At 35.0% G+C, this 21,154-nt stretch overlaps 5 protein-coding genes across 7 annotated transcripts; all 5 read right to left on the bottom strand.

Annotated features, from left to right (window-relative positions):
• Positions 1-701: 701 nt before the first annotated feature.
• Positions 702-7,707, bottom strand: LOC104799283 (uncharacterized protein C18orf8). 3 transcript variants are annotated; one of them, XM_010521710.2, is made up of 16 exons: positions 7,535-7,707; positions 7,064-7,145; positions 6,339-6,440; positions 6,139-6,228; positions 5,762-5,939; positions 5,359-5,618; positions 4,208-4,361; positions 3,826-3,935; positions 3,626-3,713; positions 2,883-3,212; positions 2,721-2,795; positions 2,169-2,367; positions 1,818-2,052; positions 1,498-1,606; positions 1,228-1,407; positions 702-1,050 (listed from the first exon to the last, which is right to left on the bottom strand). In XM_010521710.2, the coding sequence occupies exons 5-16, from the start codon at positions 5,927-5,929 to the stop codon at positions 874-876; spliced, it is 2,085 nt and encodes a 694-aa protein (XP_010520012.1). In that variant the 5' UTR covers positions 5,930-5,939; positions 6,139-6,228; positions 6,339-6,440; positions 7,064-7,145; positions 7,535-7,707; the 3' UTR covers positions 702-873. The 3 variants fall into 3 exon arrangements, with proteins under 3 accessions (XP_010520012.1, XP_010520013.1, XP_010520011.1); XM_010521711.2 differs by having other exon boundaries at positions 6,339-6,479; positions 7,064-7,139; XM_010521709.2 differs by having other exon boundaries at positions 7,064-7,139.
• A 5,896-nt stretch (positions 7,708-13,603) lies between these two features.
• On the bottom strand, positions 13,604-14,344 carry LOC104799281 (zinc finger protein GIS). Its single transcript, XM_010521708.2, has one exon. It carries the CDS (start codon positions 14,342-14,344, stop codon positions 13,604-13,606), a length of 741 nt encoding a protein of 246 aa, XP_010520010.1.
• A 1,390-nt stretch (positions 14,345-15,734) lies between these two features.
• Positions 15,735-16,478, bottom strand: LOC104799280 (dirigent protein 22-like). Its single transcript, XM_010521707.1, has one exon. The coding sequence runs from the start codon at positions 16,432-16,434 to the stop codon at positions 15,862-15,864; it is 573 nt and encodes a 190-aa protein (XP_010520009.1). The 5' UTR covers positions 16,435-16,478; the 3' UTR covers positions 15,735-15,861.
• Positions 16,479-16,948: 470 nt separating this feature from the next.
• LOC104799716 (dirigent protein 22-like) lies at positions 16,949-17,571 on the bottom strand. The gene is made up of 2 exons (XM_019200775.1): positions 17,358-17,571; positions 16,949-17,319 (listed from the first exon to the last, which is right to left on the bottom strand). The coding sequence occupies exons 1-2, from the start codon at positions 17,569-17,571 to the stop codon at positions 16,949-16,951; spliced, it is 585 nt and encodes a 194-aa protein (XP_019056320.1).
• Positions 17,572-18,256: 685 nt separating this feature from the next.
• Positions 18,257-18,742, bottom strand: LOC104799715. The gene has a single exon (XM_010522354.1). It carries the CDS (start codon positions 18,740-18,742, stop codon positions 18,257-18,259), a length of 486 nt encoding a protein of 161 aa, XP_010520656.1.
• Between the last annotated feature and the right edge of the window lie 2,412 nt (positions 18,743-21,154).

Here is a 21,154-nt window from a genome sequence, read left to right as displayed (position 1 = left end):
TTTGTAGCTTTGACTTTGGCAGTCGATGGAATGATTTTCATGTTTTATTTATTTATTGAGGTTCACATGCTTAATGTTAAAAAAAATACTCAGTTCCATACAGCTTGAACTCAAACGTGGAATAAGTACGGTCAGTATTCTTTTTGTTTGGACTTTTAGTTTCGACCTGAATTTTTTATTGAATTCAACTTCAATTACATTCAATTTTCATTAAAAAAAATTATTCATTTTTTAAACTTAATTTTTAATGAATTGATTTTAAAAAGTATTTAATAAATTTTAGATATTGGGATTTTTAAATAAAAAAAAATTTGATATCTGCTGCGGGATTGGATTTCGGTTCCACTATTACAACAATTGTTTAAACCAAGAACTAAAGTACATCATTATCTTCTTAGGTTAATGCAAATTATTTCATGGGCCTTAGCAGTATTAATGATTAGTGTGTGTATTTATTAGTTAGCTGTAGGGGATAATGCAACCCACCTATCTTAAAGTCCAATTACATTACATTTAATATGCTTTTGCTAAATTAATTATTTCCGGGTTTGATTTTCAAGTGGTTGGCGATTGCTTTTATCCAAACATATGGGCCGATTAATGAATTAAAAATAAAATTAAAAAATATTGATACCACAATTTAAAAAAAAACCCATCAAAACTAAGAATGAGCTACAAAATAAAAGGCTTAAACCACTAAATAAAGATTAAATAATATATATAACCGAGTGATGAAAGTGACTTAATTACTTATCATACACTTACATTAACATCAATCTGATCTTAAATCTTATCAATGCAAGAGATCCATAAGCACATTTCTAATTTATTTCCCTCGCTGAGACACACACAAAGCAAACAATGAAAAATTTCTCAGACAGCAACTGAAGAACTCATTTCACCGAGAAGACTGGAGTATGTGTAATACTCTGAAGTGCCCTGAAAGCCAGGAACAAGTTCCGACAATACCCTCAAGATTGAAGCCAGGTGCTGCATGTCATTAGCTGCATATGCTGCTTCTAGAAACAACAATGGCGGCACAGTCCTCACCTGCATTCCCATCGAAAACCCGTCCTAAACATGGAGCGTTTTCTCATATAATACAATGGCGATATCGTCTAAATTCAGATCTATGTTCATTTCTCCTAGATTGCCCGGGAAAGTTTTTTCGTTTTTCCAAAAACTACTTTGTGGCGTTAAGATGGTCGGATCAAGAAATTGTTATACCTTGTGCTTCTGTGCGTAGCGTAGAGCTTCGAGGTAATATCCATCTTGCACAAGACACAAGATGTAATCTTGCTGCAGGGAAAGTTGTCTCAACATATCTAGACCGAGTTTCCTAATCTGAGAGTTTTGGCAACCCGATTCGAGAAGTTGGAAGGCAACCTCCTTCGAGGGCTCGATTATCTGCGCAGAAATGAAGCACCACAGCCCGTGAAACAAGAAAACAAGATCTTTTGTTTAAGGTTCTTGAAAAGACAAAGATCCCATCCAAACCTTGTTCGTGATGAATATCGCCAGTTCTGTATGTCGTTTGCTGTGGGCTAATAGCTTGATGGTCATCACATACACATCAGGAGGTACTTTGAGTTTTTCTGAACCAGCACTGCACAAAGGAAACAAATTAAGAAACACAGAATCAACGAATCCACACATCATGGAGAAGACCAAAGAAGATAAGTTTATATAATCATCCTAGTATCAGTGAACAACTTTATAAACGATTCCATGTGCTTATCATGCAGATCTCCAAAAGTTAGTACAAACCAAGCCATTCAGTTAGGAACTATAAATAGACAGAATCTTCAGAACTCTACCTGCGAAGGAACTCTGTAATAATAGCAACCAAGTAATCAGATTCCTCCGCCATCACTTCATCCAGAGAAGCAAAAACAAATTTGTACAATTCATCTGGTGAAATGGCTGGTGACGTAAGTTGAGATTCTTGCTGCTCAGAGATATTGGCACAAAACATGTTATCCTTTGAGCCAGATGACAGGTTCATTTCCGCTTCGTCGATGTTACTTCCAGATGATGTATGCCTTTCATTATCTGCAGAATTAGAGGGGGTAAAAGTTGAAGAACAGACTAAATGAGTTACTAACCATTGAAGGGAGCAAGCACGCATGTATATTGAATAAATGGTCTTTCCAGTTCAAGGAAATAACCAGAAGAAGCATCCGCTCTAGATTGAGGAGCAACAGTGTTTGGGGTAGATGACATGGTGGTCTTCTCATTCTTGTATGTGCCAGTTCTAACAGCATTGGAGTATGATGTGACCAGTACTTCTATTGCACGGGAAACCAAGGTTACGGGTCTGCGTTCTAAAATAATAGTTCTTGCTATCCCAAAGCACAGTTGCTTAGCCTGAAATACCGCAGTGAAGAAATTATATTACAGTTGCATCTAAGATGCAACCAAATGATACTACAATAAATCCATTGTGAGGCCGACTTTCCTGGTGGAGACACGTCATCCAACTAATATTGCAAGAAATATGAGATCTATGAACCACAGATTTCTAAGGTTGACCTGTCTACTGAACACTAGATTAAGTCATCAGAATTCCACAGAGATATATCTACATATAACCTTTTCTCTGGCATCCTAACAATATATGTAACTTTAGAGCTAATATTTCTTCCTGGACCATCATAAATGCTTGATTATGCTCAGGCAAATTCCAATGGAAAAGGCAGAGTATGAAGAGAGTTCAGGACCTTATTTGCTTCCAATTTCCTTCGCTGAAGGAATTCCAGTAGAGATGCCACTTCTGAGGTGCTAGCAGAAATAGCCTGCAGCAAGACAAAACATATATATTCCCAAAAAAATCTAAAATTGCAGTTTTGCCAGTTAAGAAAAGAAGACAAAACCCAACTTGCCTCGACGTCTAAATGGATCTTCCACAGAACGCTGTTTGTCCGATCGAGAATGAGGTCTGGAACAAGAAAGGTCCAACCATCTTCATACATGACAATATCTTCAGCACTAGTAGTTGTCTCTGAGCCCTCGTTTTCCTCATCAGCAGCTTGAGACATGATGCCAGACCTTGGGGAACCCCTCAGCAGCAAAGGAAGGGGAGCAGAGACAGGAGCTCGAGAATCCACAAATAAATCGTAAATTATAACAACCTTTGCTTCAATTTGGTGCACGAGCAATACATTGTCAACCATGCTCACTGCTAATTTGCTTGAATATATTGGTAAAGAACCCTGTACCAAGAGCCGTTAGATAAAAGGGGAAACCAAATCCTTTTATAATGATGATGACACGTCTGGATGCACAGGAAAATGCTCTTTAGCTGTCTCAAATATACAAGACTCAAATAGTAAAATGAATCTTTTATCCACTCAGCATTATTTTCCTTCCTCCTCCTCCTTCAACACTAAAATGATAATATTCTTTAGATTTTAGAGTGAAAAAAATTATAATGAAGAACAATTTTTCATTCTAATAATATTATATTCACCTCTTTTATATACCAACATTACAGTATTCATTAGTATGGTAAATACAATATGTTCTAAATCCTATATTATTTCACCATGTTTGGAAATGACCATCAGTGTGTAAACAATCGCAGAGTAATAAAACACCAGTAAACGGGCAAAACCAAAAGGTTTACCTGTTGTATGACTGCATCTCGGTAAAACCTATATAAGTGGAGAAGCATTGCAGCTCTATCCACTTGTAAGCAGTATATCCGCCCATATCTGAAAGAGAATGAGTAAAATTTCGCTACCCTGCTTAGTGGTGCAATGACCAATAAGATAGCTTGAAAGGAAAAGAAAAAGAAAAAAACGAAACCACACAGAAGAAACATACACAGTCACTAGGTGGACATCTTTAGAAGAGAGAACAGGTTTACTGTTTGCCTCAGATTTAGCCATGGCCATCTCAAACCTTGGCAGACGGACAATCCCCGCAGAGGAAAGCTGCAAAAAGTAGATTGAATTGATATGAAACCCCTCCCTTAATGTTCAACTACAACAACATAATGAAAAAAGTTGAATGGTAATCATAAAAACCGACCGGCACACAAGAATATACATCACGCAGTGCAGTAACAAATATCATGAACTAACTGGGTGGGGGAAGCCCAAACCTATAGGTGAACAGAGTTCGAAAAATCAATTTTAAACATCATTGATTCATTAATCTTGATCTGCCTCATAAAGGTTCAAACAAAATGGAATGTAAGGTTTACCTGAAACCCAGTAAATGTCTTGCACTGCACTCCAGAGGCAAGAAGAACAAGTCGGGTTTCATGAGTGTAGATGAACCAACTCACGTTCTGTTTCTTGGTTTCCACCAAACGGAGTGTCATTGACGTAGAATCACAAACAAACAAGTCCAGACCACTGAAATAAAGGTCTTCTCAGTAAAGTGGATAAAGAGAAGGGTATACACAATAAATTAAATTTTAAAATATATTAACCATGGAGAACCGAACAAAGGAAGGCAACAATAATCTTGAGGACGCTGACACTTCCTAGAGGCCGGATGGTGATAGAACTAAACATCAGATTAAGAGCTATTTGCCTCAGAGGTTTCAAACGGGGAAAGAAGTTTCCTAATATAAAGTTGTGTGAGCTACTTCATTCCTGATAAAATGAGTTCCCAAAATTGACTAGATCTAGACTCACTGCATGAACCACCTACGAAGGTTCCCAAAATTTGCCTTATTATTTCACGTTCTCTAAGTAGTCCCTCTGTTATACATATGCTCTTTTGTCAATTATATGACTGCACCAACACAAGCATCCATGTCGTATAACATTTAACCAATGGGAAGAAAGGAGACCGAAGCCATGTCAAATTACCCGATGAGGGACCAGTTGTTATGGTAAACAGGTAAGGAAAACTGGTAGCTGTCACTATGGCAAAGACATTACATTGATATGGGAATGCAGGAGACTAATATTAAAGCGGTGACATTTTTAAGATCTCAAGAACCTCTAACATGTGTTTACCATCTGAAGTTAGCATCAACACTCCGTTCAGCTAGCAGGATAGAAAACTTTTTTTTTTTTGAAAGATAAAGAGAAGTCCTAGCTTAAATTTGGGTAAGGTAAACTTTTTCTTATCATGCCTTCCTTTAAAAAACTGGAACGAGAGAGCGATAGAGCCAAAGAACACCTAACTATAGGGCTCATCATACACATGATATATATCGGGTAAGAATCTTATTACTAACAGTTAGAGAAGCGTATTTCTTGTCTACTCAATGATCAGGATCTCCAATTACACAAACAAACCCATTTCTCAATGTTCACCATCTCCAGTTATGCAAACTTCATTGTGTGCAAAGGAAATGGAAGATTCCATGCAGTTAATAACACACAGAAAGAGGTTTACCTGGTCTTCACAATTGCGATATCACACAAAGGACAGTCACTCCAAAGGAATCCCAGAATGCTCTCTGACCCAACTTTGCATTTGTGGCTATATATCTGCTTGGTTTCTCGATTGAAAAACTGTATCTCACTGTCAGATCTTTGGACAGCTATCAACTTTAGATCAAGTGAGAACCGGATAGACAATATAGGCCCTTCACTTATAGAATCTTCTGAAGGTACAACGTTGGGATCAAAGGGGGCTGTTTTCCATGAAAAGACCTAGATGAAAATAAGGAAATAAGTTGATATCATCAAGCTTAAATAAGATATCAGTTATATGACCGAAAAAATACCAAAATACACTGATTGTGTGGATTCACAAGGATATTGATTTCAATTATATATAAAAAAAACTTGTGCACCTGACTAGGTGTAGTAGAAATTAGCAGCCTGTTGGCATCATCATAGAACCACCCCCTGGATCCAGGAATATTGCCACATAGAGGTGGATGTTGTATATACACGTGTGACAAAGTACCAGATCCACCTGAGCAGACGCCTGCCTGTGAACTCGACGGATTGTTAGCCATGTTTCCACTTCTGCAAGCAAATTTGATGTTTTCATGTCAGCAGCCAGAAAGTATTAAAAAAAAGAGTTGCTACGACAAGTTTACCATGCAATATGACACCACAATGTGAATGGATGGGTTATAAGTTGGTAAGTCGGCATATCAGACATAAAGGAAAAACAAAGTCAATTAGAATCAAAATTGACAAGGGGTCTTGGAGCAAATCAGACCTATTTTTTACTCTTCAATCGGTGTAGATAGATGCTTCTTAGGACAGTCAAGTGAAGAGAAATGGTTGAGATTCAAGCCTTTCGTTGGAGCTATAAGGAATAAAACATGTTATTAGAACTTATAGTTGCAAGCGATGAGTTTCTGATAACCCTTTTAAATAAAGTACAACCAAAAACTTGGAAGCTTCTGAACATTATACCGTATGCTGCATACAAGTCTTCAAGGCAAGAAACTCTTTCAAGCACATGTCTTTCTCAACTTCAGGGACTTTGGAAGCAACACAGCTCCCATATTCTTTGGCCTATGATAAATTGACCCTTTAGTCAGATAACAACAGGATCTGGAAGATACAATACAGAAGAAACTCTGAAATAATATACAAAGACAGTTAACCGTTTCATTTAATACCAATATTGACTTACAGTCCAAAAGATATGACTTTACTTAAATCAAGATAAATTTTATGGGATTAACAACATTATATCTTTTTCCCATGCATGTTTTCAACTAACAATAGAAAAACTCTCAGGGAAGAGAAATTATATAACATTTTGCAACTTCTACTTCCAAAACCCCTTTTAAGCTCATGGACTACAATAGAGATTACAGAGAGATCCACAAGAGATAAAACATAGAGATCTGAAAGGAAACCAGATGAAGATCAAGTTGATTGTGTGGTCTTCTCTAAGAAAGCATGAAGATAATTCTCAAAGATGAGAGCGGCACTATCTTCTCCTATCTCAATCGACAATTGTAATCTTATGGCACAAACACTAGCACAGCCTATCATGGAGCCAGTCAATATATAGGATTTCAACCTAAAAACGAACTGTGGTAATTCAAAAAAAAAACAAAATCCTACATTCTCAAAACTTGAAAGATTTAAAAAAATCCCTAAACAAGTAAATGAAGCTGTGGACAAACCTGCTTCGCACAAGTAGCTAAAATCCGTCTAAGACTCGAGGCAGCGGCGGAATTCTTCTCTCTCATTGCTGCATAGCTGAAGCTTAAAAAGACAAGTCGGAAAATAGTTCAACTTCAGAATATAGAGGAAACCCAGCAGATCCACCAAAATTAAGTCCAACCTTCTCCTTCAGAAACCCCAAAAAAAAACCCAACTTTTTCCACCAGAAGATGCACCCACGCAAAAGAAAGGATCTTGCAAGTCTTTTAATCCGATTTTTACCAACGAGACAAAACCCAGCTGTACTTTGAACCCTAAAACGATCTTTGACTGACAAGACAAATCGAAACATGACTCAACACAACAAGGGAATTTTCTAACCAATATACGAAATTGAAAATAAAATCGAAATGTAAACGAGATAGCACGTTAAAACCGACCACGCGAATCCAATAAGGAAGCGAGAAAACGAGAGAAAAACGTTACGTCACCTGCAAAAAAACAGAGATGGAATGGGAGAGGAAATCGAAGGCCGATTGATTCGGGAAGAGCAATGAACACTCCTCGATTCGCTCGTGGGAAAATCGATGAGTCGTCGGCGATGATCGCGATCGGAGAAATTCGGCGATGGATCGGCGTTGGACAATGCCGATATCTGAAATTATATTATTAGTGAATCAAAGATGGGCTTTCTTGGTTGAAATAATTTATGGGCTTTTATTTGTTCTCACTTCCTCACTGAATAATATTCAAAATTCGAATTCGAAATGATAAAAAAGTAATAGAAAAAGTAGAATAAAGACGAATTTAAAAATAAATATTTTTATTAATAAAAATTAAAATGGAATGGAATCAAACAAAATGAAATTTAATATAAAACATAGATATAGTTTTTTTAAAAAAAATATATATAAGTCCAAAATAACAGAACCAAATCTAGACCAGAAATATCTAATACTACTTTTAATGATGATTACTTAATGGATTAACGCAATTTGATTACGGTAAGGCTCGGATAATGAAGGAATAATTAATAATTAATTTTTCGAGTATTGAATGAATAATTATATTTTTGTCATCGGCATAAATTCATTACTTATATAAAATAAATAGACATATGTTTATCTTATTTATTTTTAAATAGAAAATTAGTCAATAAAAGATAACTAAATTTGCAATCTCATTTTTTAGAAGATTAGTATTTGATTGATATTTAGAAATCACTTATCGCTCACAATAATAAATTAGGACCAATTAATTGAAATAAAATTGTTACCATCGTGAGAAGGTTCAATTTCTTCCTTTCCCGATTGAGCAACAAAAGAGTTTCATTCTAGTATAATAATAATATCTTGAAATTTTTATTTCAAATATATTTTTCACTGTTTATAAATTTGTCATTTGTGCTGTTCGAACCATTCATTCGTTCTTGTGAAAAATAATTAAACAATATTTAGATGTTAAGTACACTAGGTAAGTATATAATTTGTTTGAAATTATATAAAGGTTCATATACCCGAAAACCCTACTACCATCAATAAATATAGCACCATTTTCATAAAAAAAAAATTGAAAAATAATTTAAATAATACATTTGAAAATCTAAACTCAAAACTGAAGTTGAAACTCTAATCAAATGAAAAAAAATGATTATGAAAAACATTAAAAATACACTAAGCTATATTTTATTAATTTAATATCCAAAAACACATATTTCTGCCAAATACCTTTTTGTAATTAAAAAACAGTTGTTTTTTCTTTAATTCTAGCTATTTAATGTGTAGAAGTTTTCTGGAGACATCCGAAAAAAGGGTTCATGTTTCACTTAACCGACAAAAAACTCTGAGCAATGCATCCCTTGAATTTTCCGACACTAACATAGTAGTGGGCAGTTGAGTTAGAGAGAGAGAGACTTGTTACATCAAATGACAATGAGAGAGAGAGAGTACGAGCTGGTCCTAGTGATAATAAAAGTGAGGGAGAGTACTCTTATATTGTATTTGGTTACCCTTCGGTCCATTTATTTAAATGCGTGGACCCACCCATATGTTTGTGCTCTTATGCCAACACTGTTTTTGATATAAGCCTCCAAACTGTGTTGTATCCAATGGATATCCTTTGATGAGTTAGTTGAATACTTCCTTTCTTTCAATTGGGTTTTTGGTAGTAAATGAGTTCATACCCGAAAACGTTGCTGCGGTTAAATAGCCTTAGTTGGCTTTTTAATATGCCATTTTTGGTAGTTGGAGATTATGAATGGATGAAAAATAATTTTTTTTTTGTGAATGCTTAGATGGTCGATTCTAATCCGAAGCCGAAAAAAAAACAAATCGATACGATTTGAGTTTTCTGATACAGTTTTAATTTGGGATGAGCATTTTGGTATTCGATTCAGGCACTATTCAGTTCTATAAAAATATGTATCAATCGACTAATATTTTATATTCGGTTCGGGATTTAATTTAAAAAAAAATAGATTTTCTTAACAAATTTTTTATTTATCGGGTTTTTTAAAAAAAATTCAAAAAATCAGTTTTTTTAAAAAAATATCGTTTGAAAATTTTAGATGATTCGATTCGAGAACGGTACTGCATTTTTCTATTTGATACGGTTCGGTTCTAAAATACCGTACCGAAACTCCTATCCATAGTTTTAGGTTGAATTAGTTTTAAAATAATCGAGCGATTCTACCAACCAATTTAAATTTGGATTTGTTTATTTATTTTTTTATTGGAAGATTTGTTTATTTATTTACATTCTTGAGATGAATGATTCTACCCGAAATTTATTTAGAGCCTACTCAAGTAACTCAACCCAATATTTTAAATCCGAAAATATATCTAAAAATATCGAAACCAAATTGGCCATCACAAGTCTCCATGATTGGCTTATTCGTATTTGTTACCTTTTTTTTAATCATTGCAATCATCGTCCACCTTTCTCGAGGGTTTTCCGTTTTCCCGAAATGTTATATGATTTCATTGATTGTATCCCAAACATTAGGAAACCTCAACTTGAAAATCAGACATATGTAGTTCCTTCCATCTCACACACACACACACACACACATATATATATATATATATATATATTACCATATAGCATTGACAAACTCAATCCATTCATGCAACATATATATATACACATAGGTTTATTCTTTCTTTTATATTTTTTATAAAAATAACCCAAACATATTAATCAATGGTCCTTCTTCGAAAGTTACTTATATATAAATATATCACCATATGGCAGTGACAAATTCGATCCATTGATTGCATATTTCATGTAACATATTGCACATCTACGTTTATTTTTCTTTTATAGATTTCATATATAAATAACCTAACATCTTATAATGATCTTCTTAAAATAACACTTTTATTTAGTTTTTTCAAATTAAAATCAACTCTCATGAAAAAAAACGCACAAAATATAATCAAGAACTAAACTCTTAAAAAGAATTACTTTTTCACAACCCTTTTATCCAAAAACCACTTGTAACTAAAATAAAGAATTCGATTTACCAAAACATTGCAATAAAATATAAACATTTATATAATATAATAGCCGGAACAGGGAACACCACAGAAGTTTCTTTTGTATGAAATGTGCTTGGAATCTAGGGTTTACTCATTTACTCACTAAGTAGACACGTGGAAAAGGTTGAGCAACAAAACAAAAAGGTTCATTAATACATCAACTTTTTTTTTTTGCTATTTTTATGTATATAATTTAATATCTCCGTCCTGTTTTTCTTTGCTTTAAAAATACATTAGATTATTTTTGTTGGTTTTTGAGTGGGTGACTTCAATTTTCATGACTTAATGAATAAAACGTTTCCTATTTCACTTTCAACAATTGTAGCTAGATTGAAATAAAAACCAAAAATATAAAAATAAAAATTCAAGAGCTTGGTATACTTAGGAGACAAAATATTAGAGAACTTCATTCAACAGAAAATTACACAAACCTCTCAGATCTTTAGTATTTCATTTTAGATTAATATATGAATTTTAATTGATTAAATGTGTAAATACATGAATTTTAATTTTAATATTTTAAATTATTAGCAGACGATGGTAGATATTTCAACATCGGTCGTTGCCTACCTCGGATATACTTTCAACCTGGGCTATGCAGTTCGGATATATGGAGATCCACAGCGGAGCTATGCTGGCCTTCACCGCCAACCGAGCTAGGCGACTGCCGCTCATGGATGGAGCAGCATGAAGGAGAAAGCCACCGAAGACAACCGACAATTATTCGGCTCGCAATGCAGATAGTAGTGTATGAGTTATGGCGGGAGCCAGCGGAACAACCGAACCTTCCTAGGGAAAGTCGGAACCAGTGGTCAGATACGAGCCAAGATAGACCGGACTATGCGGGACGTTACTTTCCTGGAAAGTATCACATAGGCAGGCCACAGACTGCACTTTACTCGGTACTATTTGACTCGGTATAGCTGAGAGTTTCCTTTAAGTTAAGGTTTTGGGATTGCTATCGAAACGATTACCACACGCGCATGTGATTTGTTTACCTTTTGAGATCTTTTGTAAATGTGTCACAAGGGGATGTAAATCATATTTTTGACGATTAATACAAAGCACCTTTCCAACAAAAAAAGTAATGTTCTTTTAAGATGGTTTTCGAGATATCAATATCTTAGGGTTATAAATATCTTAGGGTTTAACGATTCGAGTCTAACCATTCATAAATGAACCGTTTTTTTATAATGTAGGACCCCTAGTTGCTATCTTTCGGGCGCGTTGACTAGGTAAACCTTCGGCCCGGAAGCAACCTTTGTATATTGATCATATAAACCTGGAAATTACCTTCCTCTCCACCGGCCAAGAATTGAACACTCAACCTCAAGGTGGAGTTACCTCCTACCCCAAGCTTGACCAATCGTCAACGATCTGTTGGGTTCATAAATGAACAGTTACTTATTCTCCCGAGAGAGATTCGAATCTGAAATGCTGTTAGTATTATATATATGTAATTGGTACTTAATTGTTTAAAAATTATTTTTCTAATATAGCTAATTATAATCATAGTTCACGTTGTATAACCTGCTATACATGACACAGATATGTGGGTGTGTAAAATGGAACCTCAAATGTAATGTAGGGGTCGGTCAAAGGGAAACAAAGGTGGCGAAATTTAGGCCATATGTGTTTGGCCAACTAAATTCGCACACACATATGTATATATACATGTATATATATACGGAGAAAATATGTTTTAATTAATGGAACCATATAATAATTTAGTCAGACATGTTACATGCATCATATACACCAGATTTCTTCTAGTTAGATCCTATGGTGATGAATCAATGGGACCCGTTACCGATTCACTTCAGATTTGAAAATTAACTATCTGATTTAGACGTCACGAAACAGTCCAAAAAAAAGAAGATGAAGAAAGAGAATACTACCACACAAAAACGCACACATTATATATTTTGGATAACTGGATATTCTGGATCAATGCTCGTATTAATCCTGAGACCGCGAGTTAGCAATGTTGTTTGGATTATATGATCCCTCTCCAAATTTAAAATTCGAATTCGAAGCGAGACATACGTTTTGCGGTCTCATTTTATCGGTTGAACTACTCAAATTTGGGTTATATGTATATATTATGTTTGGTGTGACCACTAATTTGCATATGAACTTGAAGATGAACAACTTTACAAAAAAAAAAAACAAGAACTATGAAAGGATAACCAAACAACTAATATCTAATCAAATGGCTTGTAGGGTCCCTCCCTATGAGATCGGTGAAACAAGTTAAGCACTACAGTAAATCCTGTCGGTTTGCAGTCCTTTTGGGTTATATTTGATTTTTTGTTTTTACATCTATTTAGTTTTAATCGGATTTCGATTTAGAAAAAAACATTGATTTTTGTTAAAAAAATGTTTTTAAGTAAAATATTTTGTAGGCTTTCTAGACATGTTATTCATTCCGTAATTTTTTCAATTTAATTTTTAAAAATTATACAATAAATATATTTTTGTATTAAATTCAATTAAAACATAAATTTTATTTTATAAATATTTGATTAGGCTCGATATGAATTCTAGTTAATTAATTATTTGACGTTAGGTGAAGTTTTTTTATTGGCAAGATTTAGAGATGCATGCTTGTTGTTGAACACAAACCATGTAACATAATTTTTAGAACTACCAAATCTCAACGACGAATAAAAAATAAAAAAATAAAAATTACAACAATTTCTTTTGAGATATTATAAGATTTTTCTTTAAAATATTGTCAATAGTTTTACTGGAAACTATTCGAATAAAAATATGATTCCAAAGAAATGTTCATTTTTAAAGGTTTGAAATTCATGATTTCATTTCGTTATCTACAACTAATAAACGATCTAATTATATTGCCAAACTATAATGGAAATTTTTAATGATTTATGGCATGTATAAATAGGATCGGAAACATTCTATAAAGCAAATAACTAAGTTAGATAATCCAAATCTAAGACAAGAAAAAAAATATCCAAATCTAATTAGGACTCAAGATTCAAATCATGACATAACCTACTAAAGATGAAGATCCAAACTCAGATGGTCTTGTACACTTGTCTTGGGTTCGTACAACATGCTTCGCGTGCCCGAATCACCACCGACAACGCATGCCGATGGCGTAAACCGCAGAGATTGGTTCTTGTTAGATGAACGGTCACGATTAAAAGTTGATGAAGATGTATCATAGCGTCTCCATAACCCTAATCGAGAGCCGTTGGCCGGAGAGTTGTAAGCTCCGTCGACGCCGCCGAAGTGGTTGCTTCCGAAAACCCTGGAAGAATTAGCCCAAGGATAAGAAGAAGTGCTTGAGGAAGTTGGGAACCCGTAGCGGTAGCCTAACGCTGCGTTTGCGTTTGCGTTTGCGGTTGAGAGGAGGTGAAAGCGTTTGGCTAGCTGGCGTTCTCTCTTGTGGGCGTTTTGGTGACCTCCTAGGGCTTGTGAAGTGGGGAAGTTCCTGCAACAGTAGTGGCATTCGAATCTTCTGCTGCTGTTACTGTTAGCACTAGTATTGGTAGAAGTAGTAGTAGTAGTAGTGTTGCTATTGATATTAACAATGCTTTGGTAATGCTCCTCCTCCTCCTCGTTGTCGAGTTTAAGCTTTGATTCTTGGTCTTGAGAAGTTGCGAATTCGATACCGAAGAGACGAATTGGCCTCTCCTTGTACAGTTCTTGGGTCCGGCCAATGATTGGGAGCTCGGAGAAAGACTCTACGTTCATGAAATCATGGGTCATCATCTCGTTGCTCGGCTTCTCCATTTGAGAGAGAGAGAGAGAGAGAGTGAGAGAGAGATGGGAAATGGTGAATTGGGTAGAGTCTAAACCATGTTCTTATATATATATATATATGTGTGTGTGTGTGTGTGTGTTGTAGTTATGTGATAGTGGTGGTGAGGGGCTTCTTTGCTTTTGGCTTCCAATGGTCCTATTATTTATGTTGCTTCTTCAACCTTGTGTGTTTTCAACCTTCAACACTCAAATTATTTCTTCCATTTAATTCCTACGGATGTAAACATAAATACTTACATACACACATGTACATACACACACACACACATATATATATATATGTATATATATGTATATATTCCATTTAATCTAAATCTTTCATATTGCAAAATGATATTAGAGTTCCAAATTGGAACATACCCTTATTTTTCCTAATTGATTTAAAGAACAGATACATTGGCCATATGTGTCTCATGTGATATTGCATAATTTCCTGACACACATTCCATTTCCACATCCACAATATAACTTCGTGTTTCCCTCTCATTGTACTTAATCTTCGTATCTTGTCACATCATATATTATACACCATATTATGTCCCGTTCATCACCCCCTATTAGCATATATTTGTTTTGACATGTATTGAAACTCGACCACGAAAATTTACCCAAAGAATTGGACTATAAATTTTCTACAACAAATACTTAGATTATGTTTTGTTTACCAATTGAAAAACGTGTCATAAGGCATGTCTGGAAGCAAATGGTTATATTCAACCCTAGGGAATTTATCTTGAATACATACATACATACATACATACATACATACATACATACATACATACATACATACATACATACATACATACATACATACATACATACATACATACATACATACATACATACATACATACATACATACATACATACATACATACATACATACATACATACATACATACATACATACATACATACATACATACATACATACATACATACATACATACATACATACATACATACATACATACATACATACATACATACATACATACATACATACATACATACATTTGGTCTAAGAGAGCCCAAAAATCTTGGACTATGCATAAAAACCTAATGTGTCCAGTGAAATTTTGAATTTTCTATAACAAATGGGTGCCATCTCTTTTTCTTCTTTTGTAATCCCTCTTTAATTATTTTGTTTGATAATGAATGGATAGAATCTTATTAACATTTAGTGTCGTTTTTATGTAATAACCAGCGAGTAACGAGTCCAAGCCTTTTAAAAAGACTGCCAAACACATATTTTGACATATTTAATTCATAACTATAGTAACGTTATAAATTCTTTTTCTTTTTATTATTAAATCGTTTCCGGCACAAATATATTAAGAAAATCACGGAGCCAACAGAAAGTTAATAGCCAATCTTTTCCATATAATTAAGCGGTCCATCAAACCGTATATAAAAGCAACAAAAGATATGATAAAGACTAATTAAAAGCACACAATGTGACCACACACAGAGACATGGTTCGTTCAATAATGCAAAGCGTAGACATTGTACTCGACAACAGCATCTCCCGTGTTCATGTCAAGGCTATGAGTCTTCGCCTTCGCGTATCCTCTCGCGAACCGGAAGGCACCGCTTCCCCCAACGATCGGCATTTCCCTTATTCCCGAAAACACGGCGTTACGCCCGAGAACGCTAAGCGTGCTCCCGTTGTATTTCCCTTCCTTGAACACAAAGTTCAGAACCATCAGCAACCCGACCTCGGTCTGAGAAGCCGAGGCGTATATTCCCTGCGCGTATCCTATGGTTTTCGATTTCGGGTCGGGCAGTAAGGTCAGAGGGTCGTCCATCATCATGACGGAGCCGAAGAACGAGCGTGAAGTATTGGTCATAGCGGCTGCGGCCACTCTCACGGCGGTAGGGTTTTGGCCGCTCAGAACGTCGTGGAAGTAGAAATGGAGGTGGCTCAGCTTCTCTTTCTTGAGCCCCAAGGAAGAGGGAGAGATCGTTTTCGAGTATTTGTGAGATTTCGAAGAACCTAGGGCTAAACAGAATGCGAGAGTGAAGATTATGAGAAAGCTTGCCTTTGCCATTGCCATGGAGAAAGGGAAGAACAATGAGAAGAGAAGGTTTAGATTTGGTATTTCTGTAGGTTGCTTTGTGATTCTGTGTGTGTGTGTGTGTGTGTATATATATATAAAAGGAGCTGTATTAATTTTAGATTTTTTTTAGGTTTCTGTATTAATTTTAGAGATGACAATATCTTTTTTCTTTATGGAAAATAGTTATCTGTCGTAGATATGGCTAAAATTGGATCTGTTCTATTCTTATTTAGGTTATTATGTTGTAAAGTTCTATTTTGAAAAAAAAAAAAAACAGATTCATTCTATTTATCATTGCTGTGCGAAATAAAAACTTTAATTTGCAAATTATACGCAAAAGAAGAAAAAAAAAAGATGTCGAAAATGGGTTCTTTAGTAGTTTTACAAAAATTGAGGGGTTCTTTAGTAATTTTATCACAGTCCAAAAAGGGCATTAGAACAGAAAACACAAAGTCCTCCTCCTGTTTTTTATGTTTGGGTAAAAGGGTAATTTCCAATGATAAAGTCTTCTTCAATAATGCATGACATAAACATCGTACTCAACGACAGCATCTCCCGTCTTGAGATCAAAACTATAAGTCTTCGCCTGAGCATACCCTCTCGCGAATCTAAACGCACCGTTTCCTCCGACGATCGGCATCTCCCTCACGCCCGAAAACACCGCGTTTCGGCCGAGAACGCTAAGACTGCTCCCGTTGAAATCCCCTCCTTTGAACGCAAAGTTCAGGACCATCAACAGGCTGAGCTCTGTCCGAGAGGCCGAGACGTACATCCCCTGCGCGTATCCTACGGTTTCGGACGCCGGGTCGGGGAGGATCGTCAGAGGGTCGTCCATCACCATGACGTCACCGAAGAGCGTGCGTGACGCGTTGGTGACGTCGGTATTAGATATATAGTAATACTATATATCTAATAGTCGGCTTCGGCCACTCTGACGGCGGTCGGGTTTCGGCCGCTCACGATGTCGTGAAAGTAGAATTTGATGTGGGTGAGTTTCTCTTCGGTTAGTCCCAAGGAAGAGGGAGAGGTCGTTGCCGAGAATTTGCGGGGTTTTGTAGAGGCTAAGGCTATGCATAACGTGAGAGTGAATAGAACGAGAAAGGTTGGTTTTGGATCTGGTGAGGGTTTTGCCATTGCGAGAGAAAGATAGGAGAGTTAACAGTACACAGATGAGCCCATGAATATGCATATATATACGTATATATACATACACACACATACATATATATATGTTATGGCATATATATATATATGTATGCATGGGAAAGTGCCAAATTAAGGGATGTCTTTTGGTAGGTGTTTAATGTGGTTGAGGAAAACTTAGTCTACCGTATTTAATTAGTAAGATTGACATTCAATCACTGCCTTACGTAAAACTACGTATAAAAAATATTGCCTTAATGTATATATTATTACCCAACATTTATGTATTGTTCATGCAAATTTCTGGGTTTTTATTTATTTACTGACACTTTCTACATTATAATGTACTGTAATTAATAATTTATAGTACATTGCATCAACTGGATTTAGGGCCCTAATAAATAAACCAAAAACGTAAATTTAGTTTTTTTTGGGATTCCCTAACGTTGAATTTACCGGGAGTATTTATCAATTTTCTAAAATATACTTTAGACCCAAGATTTTTATTCGATGAATATTAATATTTATAAATTTAATATATTAAGATTATAAAAGAAGTATAATCTTGAAAATTAATAACACCCCACATCCATTAAGAAAACAAAACAAATCGAACAATCTCCATTTTGTATATATACCACATGCAATGGATTTCAACAAGTAACCAAATCCAAAATCAGTTTTCCAAAGACACAGGAGCACCAATCTCACTCCCCACCATGTTAACGCACATGTTCCATGTCTGCTTGCTCTTTGGAACACCCTTAGAAGCCATGTCCTTGTACTCATACGTAGAGAAAACAAGCTGAATCAAACTTAGATGGCATTCTTTCCCGAGCTTCAGAAGATCTACGCAACAATCTCTCGATACCGGCGAATCACGGATCGCGTTTCTCAGCACCTCGTCTCCGCATTTTGAGCTCGATTTCTCCGAGCAATCGTGGAGATACTTCAATCTCTCGGGCGAATAATGGCTAAACAATTCGCTATCGTATGCCTGGGCAGGAGGATTTACTAGCTCAGGCTCGACATCAGGCACTTCGATGATGAATTCATGAGACGGGACGGGCGATGAGGCGTCTTCGAACTCATACAATTTTCCGAAAATCGGGTGAGCCGCAAGTGCAGATACGAGCAATGCTATGAGAAATGACTTAGCCATGCCTGTTTTCATTAGTTTGTGTTCGTATTTTCTTTGTAATTATGGTTTGGTGATGAAGAAGAAGCCATTTATATGATGTTATATGGTACATGGAATCCTTGATCTTATTGTTATTTGATGGAATTTTTGTTCATTGATGAGTTTTCTTTTTGGTACGTTATTAAGTTCTTGAACCGTCGTTATATGCCTTTAATCAATTGGAAATTAATCATGTATAATTAAAACTGCAAATGACATTATTGCCTTATAATTCGTTTTTTTTTTGTAGGGCCGCACAATTAAATCATCAACGAATTTCAATGGTTTGCATTAATACTCGATTTTTTTATAAAAATAAAATAAAATTAAAGATCTTTTTTATTTTTAGTAGAATATATGGCCTTAAGTTAGTTTTTTAATAATAACTTCATCACCAAAATTAATTTCAGTTTCCATTTTTCGTTTTATAATTTCTGTTTCATTTACTTTGTTTTATATCAAATTAATCTCGTTTTTTTGCCCAAACTATTTGGTTATAATAAAACCACTTATTTTTTTTTATCACTCGAGTTCTTATATTATTTAAGTCGTACCAAAAAATTATACATGTTATTGCAAGAAAAGGGTTTAAATCTCTCTATGAATAAAGTCGAATGTGCAGTTGGTGGAAATGAAATGAATGTGACATTTTGCTTACCGTAGAATCTTCTTTCAATTCATACGTAATTGCAGTTTGTGATTGGAGACTGCAGACTTTATAGTTTATTTGCCAAAATTATCTTATTTTGCTTTAGGAGAATTGGTACAAATACGGGTTTTACGAGTAAATCATCCGCATGTCATTTTCGTAATTTTCATGGTCAGATTACCGAGTGCGCATTGAAATGACCAAAATACCCTAGGTCTTTTATTGATATTATTAATATATCTTTACTTTTTTTTAATAATCAACATGCCATCTGTTTCACTTTCATCTTACGACATCATTTGCACCCAAACACTCTGGTCGATAATGAAGATTTTTGCTGAGAATCGAGAATGAATATTTGGATTAGGGTTTCCAAAAGTACCCGAATGATCTATGGATAAGAAATCGAGTTCCAAAATATTCGGATTTAGAGTCACATAATTCCAAAAAATTCGGGTATTCCAAAATTCATACAGATCAAACCACGAAAGTTAAAAAAAGGATGTCCAAATCAAACATAAAATAATGAAAAAAAAGTCATTATATTGTAACTTGTTATTTAATATAGACAGAGAAAATATATATTAAACACATACACACACACACATATATATATATAATGTATAGTCCATAGTTTAGATAGATCATGTTGACGGTGCATGGGGCCCAACATCCCTATAACATGGGTCCCAAACGACATAACTCTAGGGAATAGCCTTGACAGCTTATTGTTTGAGCTCATACAATGAGAACCAAAATCTAGCTATGGGAATGTGGCAGTCTTTGCCTTTCTCCAACATTTCGAGACAGCAAGCGTCGGAAGATCTTTTGTTCTGTAACATCTCTTCGTAAATCACCCGACCACATTCCCATGACATCATGCTTCACGTCTCGCTTCGAATATCCTTTTATACAGCTTCCGATTCCGATTGCAGTCGTTCGCTTCCGGAGAATCGGGAAGTTCCAATCTGATGTTCGGATCCTCATCGTCTTCGTACGCGTGAGTTGGATGAGCAACCATGGTGGTCATATATGAACAATGCCATCAAGAACATCATCAGTGATTCAGTGTCTTCCCCGTATGTGCATATATAAGCGGTGATTAGAAGATGTTTTTTTTTTTATTAATTTTGATTTCGTTATTTTTTGTTACTTCATTATTTTGTCTTTTATTTTCGAATCTATAGAAACCTCCAAGGATGATTTTTCGTTAGGACACAAATCATTATGGCATTGAAAACAATTCAGTTTACTTATATAACCTCGTATTCTTCTTCATCTTCTTTAGTATATTCATTGTTAAGTTCGAGTTTGTTTATAGCCTTTACAAAATTTAAATGATGCGCATACCCATCTCTAGTTGTTAGACCGAATTTCGATTCAAATATATGGTTAGATATTATTATCATGTTCAATTTGATTTTCAATATCCAAAGTAGAAATATATATATATCAAACCTCTAATTGTTATTATTCTATGAGGTCTAGGGCTTTCTTAGCATCCATGTAACAAAATGTTTTAGAGAACTTTGGTAACGTGTGACCGAAGGGCTTGACAAATTTCAGACCGATCAAACCGCGAATAATCGTAAAAAGGATCGATGTCTGAAACCGATATAAACACAGCCGAAACATCAATAATACCTTGTTATAAATAACATATAGATAGAGAGATGGATAAAATATCATGTCATATATATAATTCATATATATATATATATATATATATATATATATATATATAT

This window comes from Tarenaya hassleriana, unplaced genomic scaffold (genome assembly GCF_000463585.1).
Source record: "Tarenaya hassleriana unplaced genomic scaffold, ASM46358v1 Cleome6, whole genome shotgun sequence".
NCBI lineage: Eukaryota > Viridiplantae > Streptophyta > Magnoliopsida > Brassicales > Cleomaceae > Tarenaya > Tarenaya hassleriana.
This window is presented reverse-complemented; position numbering and strand designations above follow the sequence as displayed.

Bases quoted from the DNA above. Each gene is read 5' to 3' on its own strand.
- LOC104799283 (XM_010521710.2), bottom strand. From the start codon at position 5,929: ATGGCTAACAATCCGTCGAGTTCACAGGCAGGCGTCTGCTCAGGTGGA. The intron at 4,362-5,358 runs GTAAACCTCTTT...CCTTTATTTCAG, and splicing joins ATCGCAATTGTGAAGACCAG to TGGTCTGGACTTGTTTGTTT. The intron at 2,796-2,882 runs GCAAGTTGGGTT...GTCTTGCTGCAG, and splicing joins AGATCCATTTAGACGTCGAG to GCTATTTCTGCTAGCACCTC.
- LOC104799281 (XM_010521708.2), bottom strand. From the start codon at position 14,344: ATGGAGAAGCCGAGCAACGAGATGATGACCCATGATTTCATGAACGTA.
- LOC104799280 (XM_010521707.1), bottom strand. From the start codon at position 16,434: ATGGCAATGGCAAAGGCAAGCTTTCTCATAATCTTCACTCTCGCATTC.
- LOC104799716 (XM_019200775.1), bottom strand. From the start codon at position 17,571: ATGGCAAAACCCTCACCAGATCCAAAACCAACCTTTCTCGTTCTATTC. The intron at 17,320-17,357 runs CCGACTATTAGA...ATATATCTAATA, and splicing joins CGCCGTCAGAGTGGCCGAAG to CCGACGTCACCAACGCGTCA.
- LOC104799715 (XM_010522354.1), bottom strand. From the start codon at position 18,742: ATGGCTAAGTCATTTCTCATAGCATTGCTCGTATCTGCACTTGCGGCT.